The 18,092-nt window shown below is 39.3% G+C and overlaps 1 protein-coding gene across 1 annotated transcript in view; it reads right to left on the bottom strand.

The window, feature by feature from the left end:
• Positions 1-18,092, bottom strand: part of MUC2 (mucin 2, oligomeric mucus/gel-forming) — a 77,912-nt gene that overhangs the window by 40,975 nt on the left and 18,845 nt on the right. Inside the window, exons 14-27 of the mRNA XM_078387273.1 lie at positions 17,863-17,957; positions 17,174-17,300; positions 16,248-16,531; positions 14,807-14,912; positions 14,012-14,109; positions 11,983-12,134; positions 11,663-11,801; positions 9,382-9,492; positions 8,503-8,685; positions 6,724-6,963; positions 6,277-6,433; positions 3,490-3,618; positions 2,537-2,690; positions 590-633 (exon numbers count right to left, since the gene is read on the bottom strand). Of these exons, the coding sequence (XP_078243399.1) occupies positions 590-633; positions 2,537-2,690; positions 3,490-3,618; positions 6,277-6,433; positions 6,724-6,963; positions 8,503-8,685; positions 9,382-9,492; positions 11,663-11,801; positions 11,983-12,134; positions 14,012-14,109; positions 14,807-14,912; positions 16,248-16,531; positions 17,174-17,300; positions 17,863-17,957 (2,019 nt within the window). The remainder of the gene's footprint in view (positions 1-589; positions 634-2,536; positions 2,691-3,489; positions 3,619-6,276; positions 6,434-6,723; positions 6,964-8,502; positions 8,686-9,381; positions 9,493-11,662; positions 11,802-11,982; positions 12,135-14,011; positions 14,110-14,806; positions 14,913-16,247; positions 16,532-17,173; positions 17,301-17,862; positions 17,958-18,092) is intronic.

Here is an 18,092-nt window from a genome sequence, read left to right as displayed (position 1 = left end):
CCTTCCTTCCTTCCTTCCTTCCTTCCTTCCTTCCTTCCTTCCCCCAAGTGAACCCTATGTGGTGCACATGGCTGTATGCCCTATTTTAGCCTCTCACCAAATCTATGGTAGGTCAGATTGAGAGAAAACAGGTGTCCCAATATTACCCAGGAAATTTCATAGCTCAATGCAAACTGGAGCCCAGATCTCCCAAGCCTCAGTCCAATATTCTGACCAGAACACTGCATGTACTACAAAGAGTATTAAGAAGCACATGACGTCTTAGGACACAGGTGCTATCCACAGTTATCTGTGAAGGATAGAATCATAAACTGGAAGCACCACTGAACTTCATGGGGCTTGCTCCAAAGCAGACTTGCATGGGATTGTAGTATTAAAAAGTGCATAAACAGGTAAAAACAGGGCAACCTAATATTTTGGGGTGGGGCTTATAATCTTTATTGAGGAGAGATCACAAGGTGGGTTCTTTTGTCATCATTGTTCACCTATGTCTCCTCCAGTTGGGATTCATTCTCAATCAGCCTCCTGAAATGTATGACATTCCATTCTTTCATTTGTTATTATGCAAAAATAGCAATATGAAACATACCTTCTAGTGGTCTGCATTCTATTCTTCCTGCTCCCATGCAAAAGCTACAATGGAAAACAACTGGTTTCAGAAATATTTGAACACTTATTAATTCACTCCTGCAAAAACTTGTCATATTATTCCTTGTGTAGTGACTTACAGCATAGAAACAGATATAATCATTTAAAATATTAAAGAACAATGTCTAATAATGTAACACAATAAAATGTTGACCCAACAGTTCATGTATTCTCAGGTTAAAGGTGGGGAGGGAGGATACTGTTGGTTTCTTGACACTGCCAAATGAACGCAGTGAAGAGGTATTTGTCTGGGAAAATAATCCCGAGGGAGGGTAATCTGCACAGGATAGTGGAAGGACATCTCCTGCTCTTATTTTCAGAACTACTGGAAGTTCAACTAGAATAATACCCTGAGCATGTTTTTTTTAGGAGCGGTATTACTGCATGAGGTAAAATATGTCTTTCTGCATGAGCACACAATTTCTGGTGCGCTTGCCACAGTTCTTTTCATTGCAACTATTTTATACTAATATAATAAAAATATTTTATATATTTTATGTATGTTATACTAAATATGGTACATACAATGCTGTTTTATTTTAATCCTCTTGGCTCAGAGATAGGTTATTTTAATCTGAACTGGAACCAATGGCCTCTTAGAGTTCTTAGTTATTTCTGTACCCCTTTGGGCATATTTTCCTTTTATGCCAACACATCACTTCTACCCCCTCTAAAAGAGTCACTCTCATTTAATTCTGTCTGCGCCAACACATTGCATGACAGGCATCAGCCCTTTGGAGCCAAGTGCTACCCTGGCTCAAAGAGGCCGGAATGAGGCAAGTGTGTAGTGCATGCCAGGAATGCCGACACCCAAGATGGCTACTGGGTAGAAAAGCTGTTGCTGCAGAAGTGGCGGGAGTGGCACCTTTCGCTCTGCCTGAGTCTCCCATTCTTCTGGATGCATCAGTAGTGACACAGTGAAGGCAGAGGGGACCTCGCGGGAGAGATGACTCCAGGCTCCATCTGAGTCATGGGGGAGGAAGGCAAGAAGGGCTTAAGGTGAGGGACAAGAACTGGGGAAGGAGTAGGGCATGCATGAGTGTGGGGGCCAGTGGAGGGAGGTGTTTATTTGGGCTTGAGGGGGAGGGGCTCTTCACTGAGGGGGGAGTTTGGGAGGGAGAGACATGAAAGCAGGGCCCTTTCCACCTCCATAAAAGTAAATTAAACTCAAAATGTGCTGACTTTTTCCTTCTCACAAATGCAGCCCACCTAATTATGCATTATTACATTAATATTAATATATTTGATTAGAATTCTTTCTGAAAAATCTATGTTAATGTGTTTTCTTTATCCCATTAAAAATTTTTTAAAATGAAAAGTCCAGTGGAGGGGGTCCCAGGTTGCTTGGCTGTTATAAATGGGGGGGGGTGTGTCATGATTTGGAAAAGGTTAGGATACACTGACCTAGGAAGACATAAGTGTCACCCTCACCACACAAGCAAAAATTACCATGATTTAGAAAGAAATAATTGCACATGGCTTAGGACATTTTCAAACCATCCCAGCCTTCTCCTACCTCTGTGTGTCTTGAAAATCTAATGCTTATCACATGGGTTACCCCTCCCTTATGCCATGGCAATTAACACCAAATGCCTATATAGCAAGTCAACATCTTCAGCTACCAATTTTGAAGGAAGGAACTGAGTTTAAAAGTACTCAGATTATAGAAGTGACAGCTGGCCAAATGACTTTTTAAAGAAGAAACCTGCAGCATTCTTTAGGCACAGGACATTTCCCTCATGGTCATTTAAATATTAGACTGTCCTAAAAACATTTTCCAATTCAGAACAGTTTTTGTATTCATAAAAATGACTAGATACAGGCCACAAAATAAGCATTAACATCTGCACTTCCGTTCTTTGTTAATCAGTTCTGCATTCTCACATACCATTCCTGACACAGTTCTTTGGAGTAACTGGGAACAAGAGCACCAGTTCCATAGTATTTGTCTTCAAAATAGCAGCCACAGTCCTCTTTTGTTACACATGTGTTGGTATGATTATTGTAGAAAGGGAACTCTGGAGGACATCGTGGATAGCAACCTACAGCCCACAAAGAAGCATATTATTAAAAGGTAAAATACTCGTAATAACAATATTTTTATTAGGAAGCAAATTAAAGACTCTAAGTATTTGCAGAAAACTCCACCTGCCATGATAGGGGGAAATAGATGGGAATGCCCATTGGTTTCCATTAGAATGGGATATAAACAGCTCTACAACAGTAACAGTCAGAGCTTGGAAAAGCTAAGTCAACAACTCTCAGAATCCCCTAGTTAGCATGCCCAAAGATCACTCCATGGAAGCATGAATCATGACTAGCTCACAGCCCTTAGGTCTGTTGCACAAAGTACTTATTCAGAGTTAATCTGGCAAAATAAACACAAAGTAAGATAGTTAACCAGTAAGGGAATTATTGTATAAAGAAAATTCAACAGTTCCTTTTTATCAGGAGGAAAAAGGTGAAGTTCATTACAAAAACAAGAATACTCCTCACATATCTCAAAAACACTATTACCAAAGCCTTCAGTCAGAATCTACATGAGGGCACATAATAACAATAAAAACAGCAAGAACAAAGTCACACCTATCCTTCTGGCTGATTCTCATTGCCATCATTCCCCTAGCACAAGAAACTAGAGGTGTGTGAGCAATATTGTGGCTCTACAAGCTATAAACTTAACTACATCTGTCTATATTCAGAGGTTGCTCTCTGTTTCAGAAAAGTATCTGCATACATGAAAATGGGAATGTCTTTCAATCCTCTGAATGAATCTCCTGATTGGGTATGAAGTAATACTCCATGAGGAGGAAAAATTATCAGTAACTAACAATTCCTTACCTTCCACGCGTGGCACTGAAATGTTGCTGACAAGATGGAGCATGTCACAGGTCAGAATTTCACGTCCACAAGGCTCGTAGTGCCATTCACACACTTCCGGGGAAGGATTGTAGTAATCACAATAGATTGCTAATAGAATAAAACAATTCATGAGAAAACAAGATAGAAACATTCTTTTCCTACCACCCCCATCAAGATGTTAACATACAATTCATTTGCACTGGGATCATTTCTGTAAGGCATGGAACAGGAAATCCTCTTCACTCAACTTTGTGGAACTTATCCACACTGGTTATGTTGGAGTCGCCAGGTACAGACTAAATAGGGTTGCTTGGGGTTGGCTGGAGGTGTAATATGCCATTTGGTGTGATCTACAGTTCCAAATGGCATATCTAAGCTCAAGCCATTCTATTTGGTCCAGATCCTTCCAGAATGGTTGACTAGATAACTTTCAACTGAACCAAGTGTTAAAAAAATGTACAAGAAATTGAAAAATTACATCCAAGGATATGAAAAGAACTGGCAGAAGTAATTTCAGCAAATCATTTAACAGACAGTTTGTTATTACTTTGAAATCAATGCTGTCATCATCAATATGGGTTTCTCAAAGTCAACATGGGTTTCTCAAAAGCGAGTCATGCCAGATTAATCTGATCTCTTTTTTTCTATAGAGTTATAGGCTTGATAGACAAAGGGAACACTGTGGATGTAGCATATCTTGATTTCAGTAAGGCTTTTGACAAAGTTCCCCATGATATTCTTGAAAGGAAGCTAGGAAGACGTGGGCTAGACAGTGCTACTGTTTGGTGGATTTGTAATTGGTTGATTGACTGAACCCAAAAGGTGCTCACCAATGGCTTCTCTTCATCCTGGAGTGAGGTAATTAGTGGGGTGCCTCAGGGTTCTGTTCTGGGCCATGTGCTATTCAACATCATTATCAATTATTTGGATGAAGGAATAGAGAGTATGCTGATTAAATTTGCAGATGATACCAAATTGGGAGGGGTTGCTAATTCCCCAGAGGCAGCATTAAAATTCCAAATGACCTTGACAGATCAGAGTCCTGGGCCAAAACTAACAAAATGAATTTCAACAGGGAGAAATGTAAGGTCCTACACCTAGGCAGAAAAAATGAACTGCACAGATATAGGCTGGAAGACACTGGCTAGACAACAGTGTGATGCGGCTGCCAAGAAAGCCAATGCAATTCTTGGTTGCATCAATAGGAGTATAGTGTCTAGATCAAGGGAAGTGATAGTACCACTCTATTCTGCTTTGGTCAGACCTCATCTGGAGTATTATGTCCAGTTCTGGACACTTCAATTCAAGAAGGGTGTTGACAACCTGGAATGTGTCCAGAAGAGGGCGACTAAAATAGTCAGAGGTCTGGAAGCCATGTCCTATGAGGAGCAGCTTAGGGAGCTGGGAATGTTTAGCCTTACAAAAAGAAGGTTAAGAGGGGACATGATAGCCATGTTTAAATATTTGAAGGGATGTCATGTCGAGGAAGGAACAGGTTTGTTTTCCATGGCATCATACACTAGGACAAGGAGCAATGGTTTCAAACTACAGGAAAAGAGATTCCACCTGAATCTCAGGAAGAATTTCCTGACAGTCAGAGCTGGTTGGCAGTGGAATAGGCTGCCTCGGAGTGTGGTGGAGTCTCCTTCTTTGGAGGTTTTTAAGCAGAGGCTGGATGGCCATCTGTCGGGAGTGCTTTGATGGAGTTCCTGCATGGCAGGGCATTAGACTTGATGGCCTCTGTGGTCTCTTCCAATTCTATGATTCTATGAGTGTTTAAAATACTTGTTCACACTGCAGATCAAAACCATATTTTCACAAGCATTTTTGAACATGCATTGATTTGGATGAGAAAATAGATGAAAATATGCCTCACAAAAGTTAATTGACAACATAGTTTTAAACATGTCTTCAGAAGTCTACTAATTTCAGAGACGTATTCCTCAGTAAGAATACATGGGATTTCAGTTTAAACAATCATCCAGGCTGGAGAAATAGCCATTTGAGTCAACAGTAAATCTTACTGATGCTGATGAGACTATAGGCCCTCTGCAGTGTTTGTGTTGAAGGCAGCTACACTGAGACCATTCCATAAGGCAAGTCTTAGTTTGTGGTGGCTAACCTATGGGCCGGAAGACAGATTTATCTCTCTCAAATTATTTAGATTTACCCTGTATAATAGGGGACATTGTGGCTAATTAATTTAGTGGTTTTGTTCTAAATCTGTGATGCTCTCCCATATTTCACTTTGAAGGCATAACTAGATAGAATCCTAAAAATAAGACAAATGTGCAGTATATGCAGGATTTTCAGATACCATATAAAACGGCACTGACAAAAGCCACTAACATTATTTAGATATAGAGGTTTAGGGCAAGGGTATGCAAATTGTGGCCTTCCAGATGTTGTCAGTATAAAATTTCCCAGACAGCATTGCCAACAGTAAGGGATGATGGTATCTGCAGTTCCAGGTGAGGATGGGCATTAAGTGCCCCTTCCCAGTTTAGAATGATAAACAAATTAAGAGGTAAAACCAGTCACTAGTCCCAAATGAGTAGGAATCCATGGGATTTAGTTGACTTTCACAATGGGTTGAATAATGGATCTAATAATTGGATGAGGTCTGTGTGGATTTAGAACTGATGCACTGATTTTTTAAAAAAAATCTGTTTGTTTGTTTGAGCAGGTGTTTTTCTAGGTATCACATTTATGGGTATTTTGTGCATATAAACATATTTAGAAAAGTATTCAGTCTGAAAAACTTACGGCATATTTCAGGAGTTCTCCAGTCAACACAGGCTTCGGCTTTGATGCATTCTTGTGCATAGGCAGCAACGGCAGTACAGAAGCATTCACAATCTCCACCGCTGTCACAAGCGCAAGAATCGTGTACACAAGCATCATAGTATGGCTCTGGGTCCACCTATCAGAAAGGTTTAGACTTTCAAAATGGAGAGATTTGTATGGATCACCATTTCCAATGCCACCACCCTAAGACAGCATCCTGAAGCCACCAGGGCCTTTAACTATGATTGCCCATAATTGGCAACATGCCTGGAATTTGCTGTTTGTGTTCATAACACTTCCAAGAGACAATGGTAACACCATCTCATTATAGGTTATCTCATATCAATGAGGCATCAAGGGGATCACAGAGAAAGGATTGGGGAATAGATGCACTCCAGATGGATCCAGTGTGATGCAGCGACTAACCTTACTATGGCATGTTTTGAATACATCAGTTTTGATGAGGCTGCATTCTTTCTCTGCCCAAGCTTTGCGATGAGGTTTCTCGTCACAGGGCTTAATGACTGTGTCCACATCAGCACATTTTGAATCCCTTTTCCATGAATTTCCAAAGACAAGTGCATTGTTCACTTGGACCATGCTCCTTGTTGTGAAGTCATTGCTGGCTTTGTCATCAAAGTTGCCACATAAACCACAGACATTTCCCTGAAGTGAGAAGAATGCAGTACATCAGTACTTAATTATTTAAAGGTAAAATACATTGGAATGTTGTTTTTTAGGCCTGATTGCCCTAATTCATTTCTCTCACTGTTACCATTAACAGATACTGCTGGCTTTAAGGGGGTTGGATCAAGATTAATATTTTGTAGCTTTCAAGGGATTCCAGTGCAGCCAGCTCTTTTGAAACCAGACTGTACAGTGGTAGTGCACTGTTCTAAGATGACTGTTATGACTATGAAGTGGTACTAGTCCTACCATCAGATAAATTAAGGCAATTGAATCACTTAGCAGATGCCAGGAGCAACATCAGCAGCCCCCTGTTTGTTTGCTTCCCGGCACTTCCCTGTCTTGGAGGACAAAATTGTGTGTACTACATATCTTGTCTTTATCCGCTGAACTGAAATGCTCTTCTCTGGTGTGATGGTCATTTATGGAATTTGGAGTCAACTAGCTGGCTGGACTGCTCAGTAAATTAGCTATGTTACTATGATGCCAGAAGTTGGGAGTTCAGTTCCCCATGATGCATCCAGAAAAGCCAGCCTGTGTAGCTTTGGGCAAGCTGCATAGTCACAGGATGCCTCCAGAAGACAGGAATGGTAAACCATTTCAGAGTATTTTCTACCTGGAAAACCCTGAAAGTGTTGCCATGAATTGGAATTGAATTGATGGCACAAAACAATTATTATTAGAGGCCTATCCAAGTATTCATATTAGGGAATTTTCACCAAGAATTCATGAGGAATATTATAACCTCCTCTTCTTTCTGTCATAGTTCTGGTCACATTGAACTCATAGAAGGTTCCGTTTCATGTGGGGCAGCCTCCAAAGATGGCAGAGGCTCTCCTATTCAAATTCATCATTCTTCATACATTAAGAGTGACAAAACCAAAGACCAATGAGATTAGGAGCAGAATGCTCTTTCTGGTATTTCCTAACAAGAACACTTAAACATAACAGTGTAGTCAGCTTCTGTATCTGTAATGGGGGAAAGTGGTCATTCTGTCCTCTGCCTCAGGCAGCAAAAAGTCTTGGACTGGCCCAGGGCAATAACTACTGTGTCCTGCACAAATCTTTGCCATAAAATGAAAGACAGCCACCAAACAAGCAGTGCTCAGCTGTGATAAGATAGGGTGCAACATGAATGGGTTCATTTCAAATTAGTGAGACTCAGTTTAGCTGGTGTCCCACTTACTATCTTTATAATGATGTAAACTACTTGAAACAATCCCCACTTGAAACAATTACAGGCAGTTACCATGTACAGAATAGTGTTTGCTACAAATGAAGTAAAAATAATTAATGGATGTGGCCTCATATTAAGCACAGTATATTTTCAGAAAGGATCCCAGATATTCATATGGAATATCTAACTCTCACCCACCCCGGTTGTGTGCTGTTGACAAGAGAAGAGAGTGACATGGTGATATATCAATGGAGTCAAGGCTTGCAGGGATGAAGCAGTGAGACTTTTTGACTACCTGGAGCTACAGGATTATTATAGGAAACAGATTCAACATCACTTACTTTATAGCTTGGTGCCAACTTAATGAAAATAGTTGTCTTCTTGTCCCAGATAACCATAATGCCATTGCTGGTTTCAACCACAACGTACAGCCCAACTGGCTCATGGATCCAGTAAGTCACTGCACTACTAGAGTTCAGGTACACTTTTTCTATGTGTTTATCTTCCAACTTTAGTTCAGTGTTCTAAAAGAAAGGTGTGTGTAACATAGGTTATATAATAAAAACAGATATGGGCATTTTAATGAGATACTCTTTAGTCAACAGACCTAATATCAGTTCTTTTAAAACCAATAGCATAACGTACATTCACAAATATATAGATTAGAACCTAATCTAATTAAGAACTCAAAATGTCATTCCTTTTCAGGATGTTTTTCTTTTGCACTGACTCATAAATGGAAATGGAAAATAAATCTGCATTGAGATTTTAAAAAACACAAGTTCATCAAATTCATATAGAACAAGAAAATTAGCAAAAGTGAACACACGTATTTTGGCTTCCTCTAATCAGGAGGAAATGGTAAGCATCACATGCTCTCCTCCTGCCAACAAAAAATTATTTGAAGGTAAATGTACTCCATTCATAGACTATGTTTTATAAAAGAAACACAACTCCGTTCATAGACTATGTTTTATAAAAGAAACACAAACACTGTTTCATCAGTGAGGAAAATGCATTAAAATGCATGCTTTGAGAAAAATGTATAAAAATGCATAGATTAGAAAGACTGTATACCAAATATGCACCCATTTCATCCAGAAAGGTGGAGGAAGAGGGCAAGTATAGAAATTGAGCTGGTTGAGAATGCCAGTGGGATTATATGAAATACTACACAGACAATGAAACAGATAGATTTTCATAGCCCTCTCCATACATACGTCTAGAAACAATTTAATGGCCTTGGAGCAGGTGACTCCTGTGGTTCCGCAGGGCACATTCTCTGTGATGATACTAAACGTTCCCTCTGAACTTTTGTCGCCACAGTAATCCTAGTGAAAATGGAAAAGGAAATTTGAATGAAACTGAGCAAAATCACAACAGTACACTTATTTTCTTCGGTATTTTAGGAAACAATAAGCTCCATTGAACCTTTGCATTTATAGCTAATTCAATGATGTAAAGCCAAAGGGGCCTGTATCTTGTGTTATTCCTGCACATTTGAAGCAACCAGGAAACAAATTAAGGGCTTGTCTGTGTAGTTTAAGTAGAATGGGCTGGATTGGGCTCAGTAGGGTTAGTGGGAGGATGGTATGCCATTGAGTGAGATTCTTGCACCCAATGGCATTTGGAAATGAAGTGACCCTATTTGGTTTGCAGCAGCCTTTGCCAATATTGTGAAATGACTTCATAAGAGAGCCACTTCAGGATATTGGCAAATCAATCACTTCCTCAGCTCTGAGGAGAGGCAGAAGTAGTTATTTTTTAAGTGTGTATTTGACAGTGAATATTTCTTACTTCACCTTAAATGGAAAACTTATTCCAGAAGCTTTTGTTTGCTTTGCTTTTGGTGTAGAGCCTGCCAGCAGCTGAACTGGGGAGGTTCACGATCTGACATTGAAAAGCAAAGCAAATAAAAGCTTCTGGAAGGAAGCATTCAGTTTAAAGTGATGCACTGAATATTTGCTGTCACAAACGTTAATTTTTTTTCCCCACTGGAACCAAGGAAGTCATTAATATCCCATTATCCAGAAGCAGTTGCCTTAAGCCATTTCACAATACAGTATTGGCAAAAGCCTGGTTTTTATTCTGTTCCCAGTGATCATATGTGCTGGAACTAGAGTGATCCTACCTGCACCCAAAAAAGTAGTAGATGCCCCTGAAAGGGGCCAGAAAAGTGTGGGAAGGAATACTTTGGGAACAATTTGGTTTGCTCTAGCAATTGCGTTGTATGATCGCTGTCAAAAAGAGAGAACCAACCTGTCTCATTAGCAGTCCAACCAGTGGGCTAAACACCCACCTTATCACAACCTAAGTCAACACTGGGCAGCTTCAGAGAATCTGGGGACAATTTTCCAGACCTAGCACTTACTCTAGTCTGTAGCAAGCCTAAAAACAAACTGTACTTTCAATTCCCTTTGGGGAGTTTTGGGGCCCTACACTTCCATCTGATAGCAAAAGAACCTTCTTCTGCAATTTACCAGGCATGGAAAGTGATCTTTTCTCACGTGTAGGTCTCATTTAAAAATGGATAATTGGAATGGAATAGAGGTCTGAGGAGCAGGTGCCTCAGAGGTATAATCTTAGGAGGCATACTTTGCCCAACTGCTTAATTAAATGAATAAGGGAATGAAAAACATATACAAAATAGAATGCTGTAAGGCAACTCTTCCAGCGATCAAAATGTTTCCCAGAACTTCTCAAATACAACCAAGTTGTGAGTATGTGCCCGTTCAACCCACGGAATGAGTTAACGTATGTTTAACCTGAGTTCTGTTGCTTGCACTTCCTATGAAAGTTGCTGGTGTGTGAGCAGGGGAAAACAGTAGAAACTACCTCAAAGACTGGTTTCATGCCTCGCATGAAGATTTTGAGCTATTCAGGCTAACTTTGCTACCAGCTTAAAATGATATTGATAAAAGGAATTTCAATAACTCCATCTATTTAATAGGAACATTATCAAAATATGCCGCCTAGAGTGGTCATATTGACCAGATAGGCAGGATATAAATAAATAAATAAATAAATAAATAAATAAATAAATAAATAAATAAATAAATAAATAAATAAATAAATATGCCTCAGTCACAAAAATACAAATATCTGTTGCAAATGTTACTTTCTAAAGGCCAAAGAATTGTTAAATTTTAAACGTTTTAATTTTCTGAGTCAAGTTGCTATCATAGATCTAGGGTGAAATAAGGGACATAAATGACCTTAACAGGTACCTCGCTACTAGTGAAGGTGATAAGATGTTTGAGGAGAAAAATAAACATAATTCAGCTTACCATGAAACTGTGTAACAAAATCATGCTAGCAAATGCTCATTAGCATGATGGGAATTTATCTCCCTCACACCCCCACCCCAGCCTTGTCCTACAAAAAAACAGGTTTGAGGGTATGGATGTTGTTATTATGTGCCATAAAGTCACCTCCAACTTATGGGTATATATAGAAGGCTGTAAGTTGGAGGGGTTATTCTGGTCTGTAATCAATTATTACCTGGGAAGCCACATATTCACAGTTGCCATCAAAGTCATAATATCTTCCATCAAAGGTAACAAAATGGCCACTTCCATAAATGATACATGTTCCATAACACACATTGGTGGTGCAGCGCCAGGCTCCTCTTTCGCAAGTACTAGAGATTGCGAAAAAGAAAGAATTGGGTAAGGCATGTTCTTTGCCTAAGTACATTGCTTTTGAAATGCAAGGCAAACCATTCCCTCCCCACAAAAAATATTATGCAACCCGTGTTCCACACAATAGTCGACTCATACCCTGATATAACCAGCACAAGTAATAGCAAATGAGGACCCTACCATGTGTTGCAGTCCACATTTATTTTCGTTCCAGAGGAATAAAAATCCTTGTTATGAATGCATGGACAGTTCTCTTCTCTAACACATCTTCCTTGGCCATCATCAATCAGTCCATCAGGGCATACACATCCTGAGATGCACTCTGTCTGGAACTATATGGGGGATAAGAATAACATTACATGGAGATTTCTTGACCAAGTCAATCAGAATCATTTTATTTTTTCTCTCTGATAGTATACTTCCATATTGCCAAGCCAGCTCACCATCATTAAGTTCATCATTAACACATGATGGTTATAGGACAAGTGGGATAAGACCTTGGTCTAACTTGTCCAGAACCCTGTGTGGAATTAAAATTGGGCTGGGGTGGAAAATGTTCCCCACCCGCGTGCACTGTTATGATACCACCTGACACATATATAAGGGGAGCTTTTTCAGAGACTTCCGGGAGTAGCAAAGTTCTATATTGGGAGGGAGATCAGTTTACAAAGTGGCTAATAGTTGATTTCTTTCTTTTATTAAAAAGACTTGCTATATTTCAGGTTCCTGCACACCTTGAAAAGAATATCCTTGAAAAAGGCACTACAGATGCTTCCAGGAGAGTAGGACATTGCTAGCCAATACACACTGCTGTCAGCTATTGCATCTTTTTCATTATTGTGCAGTGGAAAGGGGGGGGGAGATGGAAGGAGCAGAAAAGAACCAAGGGAGGGGTAAGGAATAGAATTCAACATCTGGATATCCCCATAAAGTTCCTTAAATATGTATCTGTAATTACACAATACAAATTACATCTGGAAGAACCTGGCATCATGACACATCCAGAAGTTGCAACAAAAGGGTTGAGAAGAAAGAAAGAAAGAAAGAAAGAAAGAAAGAAAGAAAGAAAGAAAGAAAGAAAGAAAGAAAGAAAGAAAGAAAGAAAGAAAGAAAGAAACCAGTCTTCAGTCAGTATACTATTTCCACCCTGCAAGATTTACAAAGAATGCTGGGCAAAAGATTTCAATTCAACACTAGTCTGAAAAGAAATTTGTGTCTTATCTATTAAGATGAAAAAATTGGAAGCTAAGATTTTGGTACATCTTTTTATAAATATCCACTCAAATTCAGAGATCTCTTATATCTGGGTAAGAAATAATTTGATTTTTTTTTTAAAAAAAATGAAATGTGTGTGTGTGGGGGGGGGAATGACAGATGCATCCACCTAGCCCCGGTAAAGGGAAAGGGAAAGGTTCCCCTTTACATTTAGTCCAGTCATGTCCAACTCTAGGGGGCGGTGCTCATCCCTGTTTCCAAGCCAGCGTTTGTCTGGAGGGTTTCCATGGTCACATGGCCAGCGCCACTAGACATGGAATGCCATTACCTTCCCACCATGGTGGTACCTATTTATTTACTCATATTTTTTACATGCTTTCAAACTGCTAGGTTGGCAGGAGCTGGGACAAGCGATAGGAGCTCACTCCATTGCATGGATTCAATCTTACGACTGCTTGGTCTTCCGACTTTGCAGCACAGAGGCTTTGCAGTTTAACCCGCAGCGCCACCATGTCCCAGTACTGAGAGCTAAACTCTGAAAATCTATCTTTAATTCTCCAGAAATAGAGGAGAATTTTGTTCCATTTATTTTTAAGAAATTGGCATAAATCTACCTTTTCCCTCCAGATACGGGATAGAAAGTGTTTCAGGCTTTAAAAAATTCAAATCTGAAGCTAACATAAAATCCAATTTCTAATCAAAATCAAATTTAATATGGTCTTAAAACTAAATGCAAACTTTCTTTGATTCAGGATTTCAAAACCAGTTTCAGCCCCTATCACCTATCATTATCACTTTCCTTATCATCCTTATTACTAGTATTTCTCTTTTGCATTTTAACAAGCCTTTTAAAAGGAAACATCATTATGCTGTATTGAATAGTACTCAATAATTTGTACTTTAAGTTTCATTTCACAGAGGAAGGAGAGATATTAAGAAAGACTAATTAGAAAAACAAGTTAACATTTCAAATTAAAGAAAGTGGAAAACCTACATGTTCAGTACCCAGGGTTTGACAGGTAACTTGTATTGGTGTTTGAGAAGATGAGCTAATGTTGTTGCAGTCAAAATATGTCATTTCAGCTGAACATTCTGTAAAATAAATAAAGAATATTAGGTTGTATTTTCATAGACAGGAGGACAGAAATGAAAGCACTAGAGAAAACAATCTAGTGATTCAAGTAGTTAAATAACAGCACTTAAAAACCTTGTGATATTTGTTAAACAGAAGCAGAAATGCTTACACATAGAATACATCCTTCAGAAAAACTTTTATATTGTTTTAAGAAGGCTATATCTCCTTTAATAAACATTCAAATGAAATGAGGATACCATACTATGTATGATGCATTCAGCTACCTAGTAAAGGAATACTACCACCCCTACAACAGAATCTAAAACAATATTTCAGTCCTATATGCACTTGAGTTACATATATTTGAAGTCATTTGGACTTACTTCTAAATACACATTTACAGGATTGTACTGTTAATAGAAAAAAATAGGTCTCCATTTTAATCATGTAATAGAATGTGGTTAAGGAATATAGGAAAATAATTGACAGTTTTCTCTGATGGATCATTGAGCAGTATCTAATGTCTAAAGGAAATGTGTTTGAGATGCACAGGAAAAACATGTTTAAATAGTACCTTAAGGGTAAAGCCCTAATATATTTCTGAGAGGAATTAAACTTTAGCATAAGGCCATGTGGCAAGGACTTCTTTCCTAAAAGCAGCAACAAAATCATATGCAGAATGATTCAAGCAGGAAAAGGTAACTTTTCACCTACCGTGATCTGATGTCCCCACTGGTATACACAGGAATTTTCCGTTTTTGCAAATACTGGAGAAGAACAGAGTAAAATGGACAGTTGGCTTTTGCAAGTGAACTCTATTCTATAGAATTAATAAAAACTAAATAATAGAAAATAAAGATCCACTACAAAAGAACATGTAAAAAACAAGGGTATTGTTTTGCCAACAGTTTCTAACAGATGTTGTATTTCAATGCATGAAATAAAAGCAACTTATCTAATGACTGAAAGTCAGCTTCTCTATAACATCTACATGAAACCACTGGAAGAGGTTGTCCGGGGTTTTGGGATTCAGTGTCACCAGTACACAAATGACACCCAAATGCTATCTCTCCTTTCTGTCTAAATCTGAGGAAGCCGTCCAGCTCAAGATCAGTGTCTGGTATCAGTAACGGACTGGATGAGGGTGGATAAACTGAAACTAAATCCAGACAAGACAGAGGTGCTCCTGGTCAGTCAAAAGACAGCTCAGAGAACAGGGATGCAGCCTGTACTTGATGGGGTTACACTCCCTCTGAAAACAGGTGTGCAGCTTGAGGATGTTCCTGGATTTGCGTCTGAGCCTGGATGCCCTTTATGAGCCTTTTCAGAAGTTAGGATCTTTGGGAGAGGCCTTTCTCTTGGTCCCACCACCTTCACTGGTGCATTTGGTGAGGACACAGGAGAGGGCCTTCTCTGTTGCTCCCAGACTTTAGAATCCCCTTCCACAGCAGGCCAGACTAGCTCCATCTTTGCTATCCTTTCATAAACAGACAAAAAACCTTTCTCTTTAGGAAAGCTTTCTCTCTGTAACTGACTGCCTGAGTGGGACTTTTAAATGAATTGTTTGTACCTTACTGCTTTGAAGGTGGTTTTTGGTGTTGCTTTTGTTTACCATTTTTTTAGTGTAGCATTTGTTTGATTCTTTTTAGTATTTTCATACTTCTGGTTGTTAGCTTTAAATAGTGTCTCTTAGCGATATAAGCTGCCTTGGGTCCTTTTTTTAAAAAGAAGGGCAAAGTAAAAATAATTTGCCAAGGAAGCCACAACAGGTGGCTGCAGCAGCTGCCAGCTGGAGGGCGCTCTTCATGCTGCTTACCCTGGGTGTCCAATTTTTTTGTTGCTTACAACTATGATTAGGCATCATGAAAAAACATGGGTTGCTAACACATTTTAGCCTCTAATAACACCAAAAAGACATCATCTTATCTGTTCAATGTTTCTCATGTTGGTTAGGAAAGAGAATTCCAACTGGTCTATGCCAAATACTCTGACGTCCTGAATTATTTACCTTGTGGTGGCAGAAGAAGACAACGTCCATACATGGTTTGTACCTGATCCTGTTCTACACAAGACCTGCCATCCTCCTGAAGCTGCAAAAAATTGCAGTGCAGCCCCAACATGGACTGTCCCTTGCCCTGAATCTTCATCTTCCCACCGAAGGAGAAAGCCAATAAACCATAACCTTAACATACCAGCGCTCATCCTGTTTCATGATGATGTCTCCAGCCTGCACATAGGAGCCTTTGTAATGGCACGGGCACTTAGAAGCTGGCACACAGGCACCTTTTTCATTCAGGTAGGTATTATCGGGGCAACCACAGCCATCTACTGAGGTAAAGCCTTCCAAGCAATGCTTATCCCCATCAGTAAGAGAGCGGCAGGTTTGCTGGCATGACGTAAGATTGTAACGGAAGACTTGGGTTGTAGGGCAGGAAGAGGCTGCAGAAAGGGGGAGAAAATAACCCATTAAAATCCAAGAAGGAAAAACGCATGAGAGAGCTCAGCTGTTTGCAACGTTCAAAGTCCATTCAGTTCATGCCATCTAAGTTCTGTTCCTGAGGCTTCTCTATGAAGAAATAGCCACATGCTTGGGGTGTCAATAAAAGTATTTCTAAGGCTATTTTTTATAAAGGAAATAGGAAAAGGGCTTGCCACAGGCATGAGCCACCTATGCAAAGTGAATGCATCATATTTACATTATGAAACAATTGAAGCAATCTGCAGTGACAAAAAAGGAGTAACAATATTCTTTAGCATGGCTTTCTGGAGTTATAGTATAGGTACTCCATTAACAAAACACTGTTATCCTATTCTTCTGAAGTCATTACTCTTGTTGCTGTTTCACCCCATGTCAATGAAAACTTCATATCTTGGTTGATTTCTCTTTTTTATTTTCTCTTCCCCCGCCCCACGCATGTTTAATTCATCCAAGCATACTGTATGTCCCAGAATCCATTTTGATCAGTTAGGTATCTCATCTTTCCTACTGCCAATCCTGTCCTTGTCTACAAACATTAACGATACAACGGAGAAGGATTTGTCAGTTTTGTTCAAAGCAGGGATGAAGGTGTAGACACATACTGCAGATGTTATCTTTCCAACCCCACAGCATGACCCGTTTCAAGGCACAGGCTCTCGCATACGATGACAGGGCAGCACACAAGCATTGTTCATTGGAATTACAGTTGCAGGTGTCATACTTGCAGCGCTGGGAAAAAAAAAGGAACCAATGATACTGCCTTTTATAGTTGAATGAAGGTCTGGCAACCCTAAGTCGCAATGCTGAGACACACTCAGTGGCCTGTTCCACAACTATGATGGTGATACAAATATACACTGAGCGCTATCCATTATATTAGCAGTGGCATATAGGAACCTTTTAATTGTTCTTCTTTATTTGATTTTTAAAATGTAAGGTTTTTTTCCTGATGGACTCACTCCACCCCCAAACATACTGAAGTCCTCTTCTGTCACTATTTGATCAAGTAAAATAATAATAATCCACACATGGGCTGTTCTACAACAATGAAGCAACTCTCTGTGATGTGGAGATAGTATATCATAGCTGAGCTTCTTGGGCCCTAATAATATATTATGTTTTATTTTGCCACCAGTAATTCTTTTGGTCAGCATTCTAATTTATGTATGACTCAAGGAGACTTTATATTTATATTTATATTTATATTTTGGACTGAATACACCCCATGCCACATTGCAAATTTTATTTATATAATCTGATAATTTAAAAAGATTTAATGAAAGACTCATACCTTGTAATAATCTGTTGGGTCAATGACTGAGTGGCATTTCGCGAAAACACTTTCTGTGCTTTTCAATAAAGAGCACCAATGTTCGGCATAATTTTCTAGAAAAAAGGAGGGAAATTAAGCTCAGGTATGCATCATGCACCACTGCCATATACTCAGCATTCAAATTCTTTCGATAACAATGGCAATCCATTTGAATGGCACAAAACTAATATTTTATGAGTTGTAGAACT

Source organism: Pogona vitticeps, chromosome 1, assembly GCF_051106095.1.
Source record: "Pogona vitticeps strain Pit_001003342236 chromosome 1, PviZW2.1, whole genome shotgun sequence".
Classification (NCBI taxonomy): domain Eukaryota; kingdom Metazoa; phylum Chordata; class Lepidosauria; order Squamata; family Agamidae; genus Pogona; species Pogona vitticeps.
The sequence above is the reverse complement of the archived record's forward strand: the minus strand, read 5'-3'. Positions and strand labels throughout refer to the sequence as shown.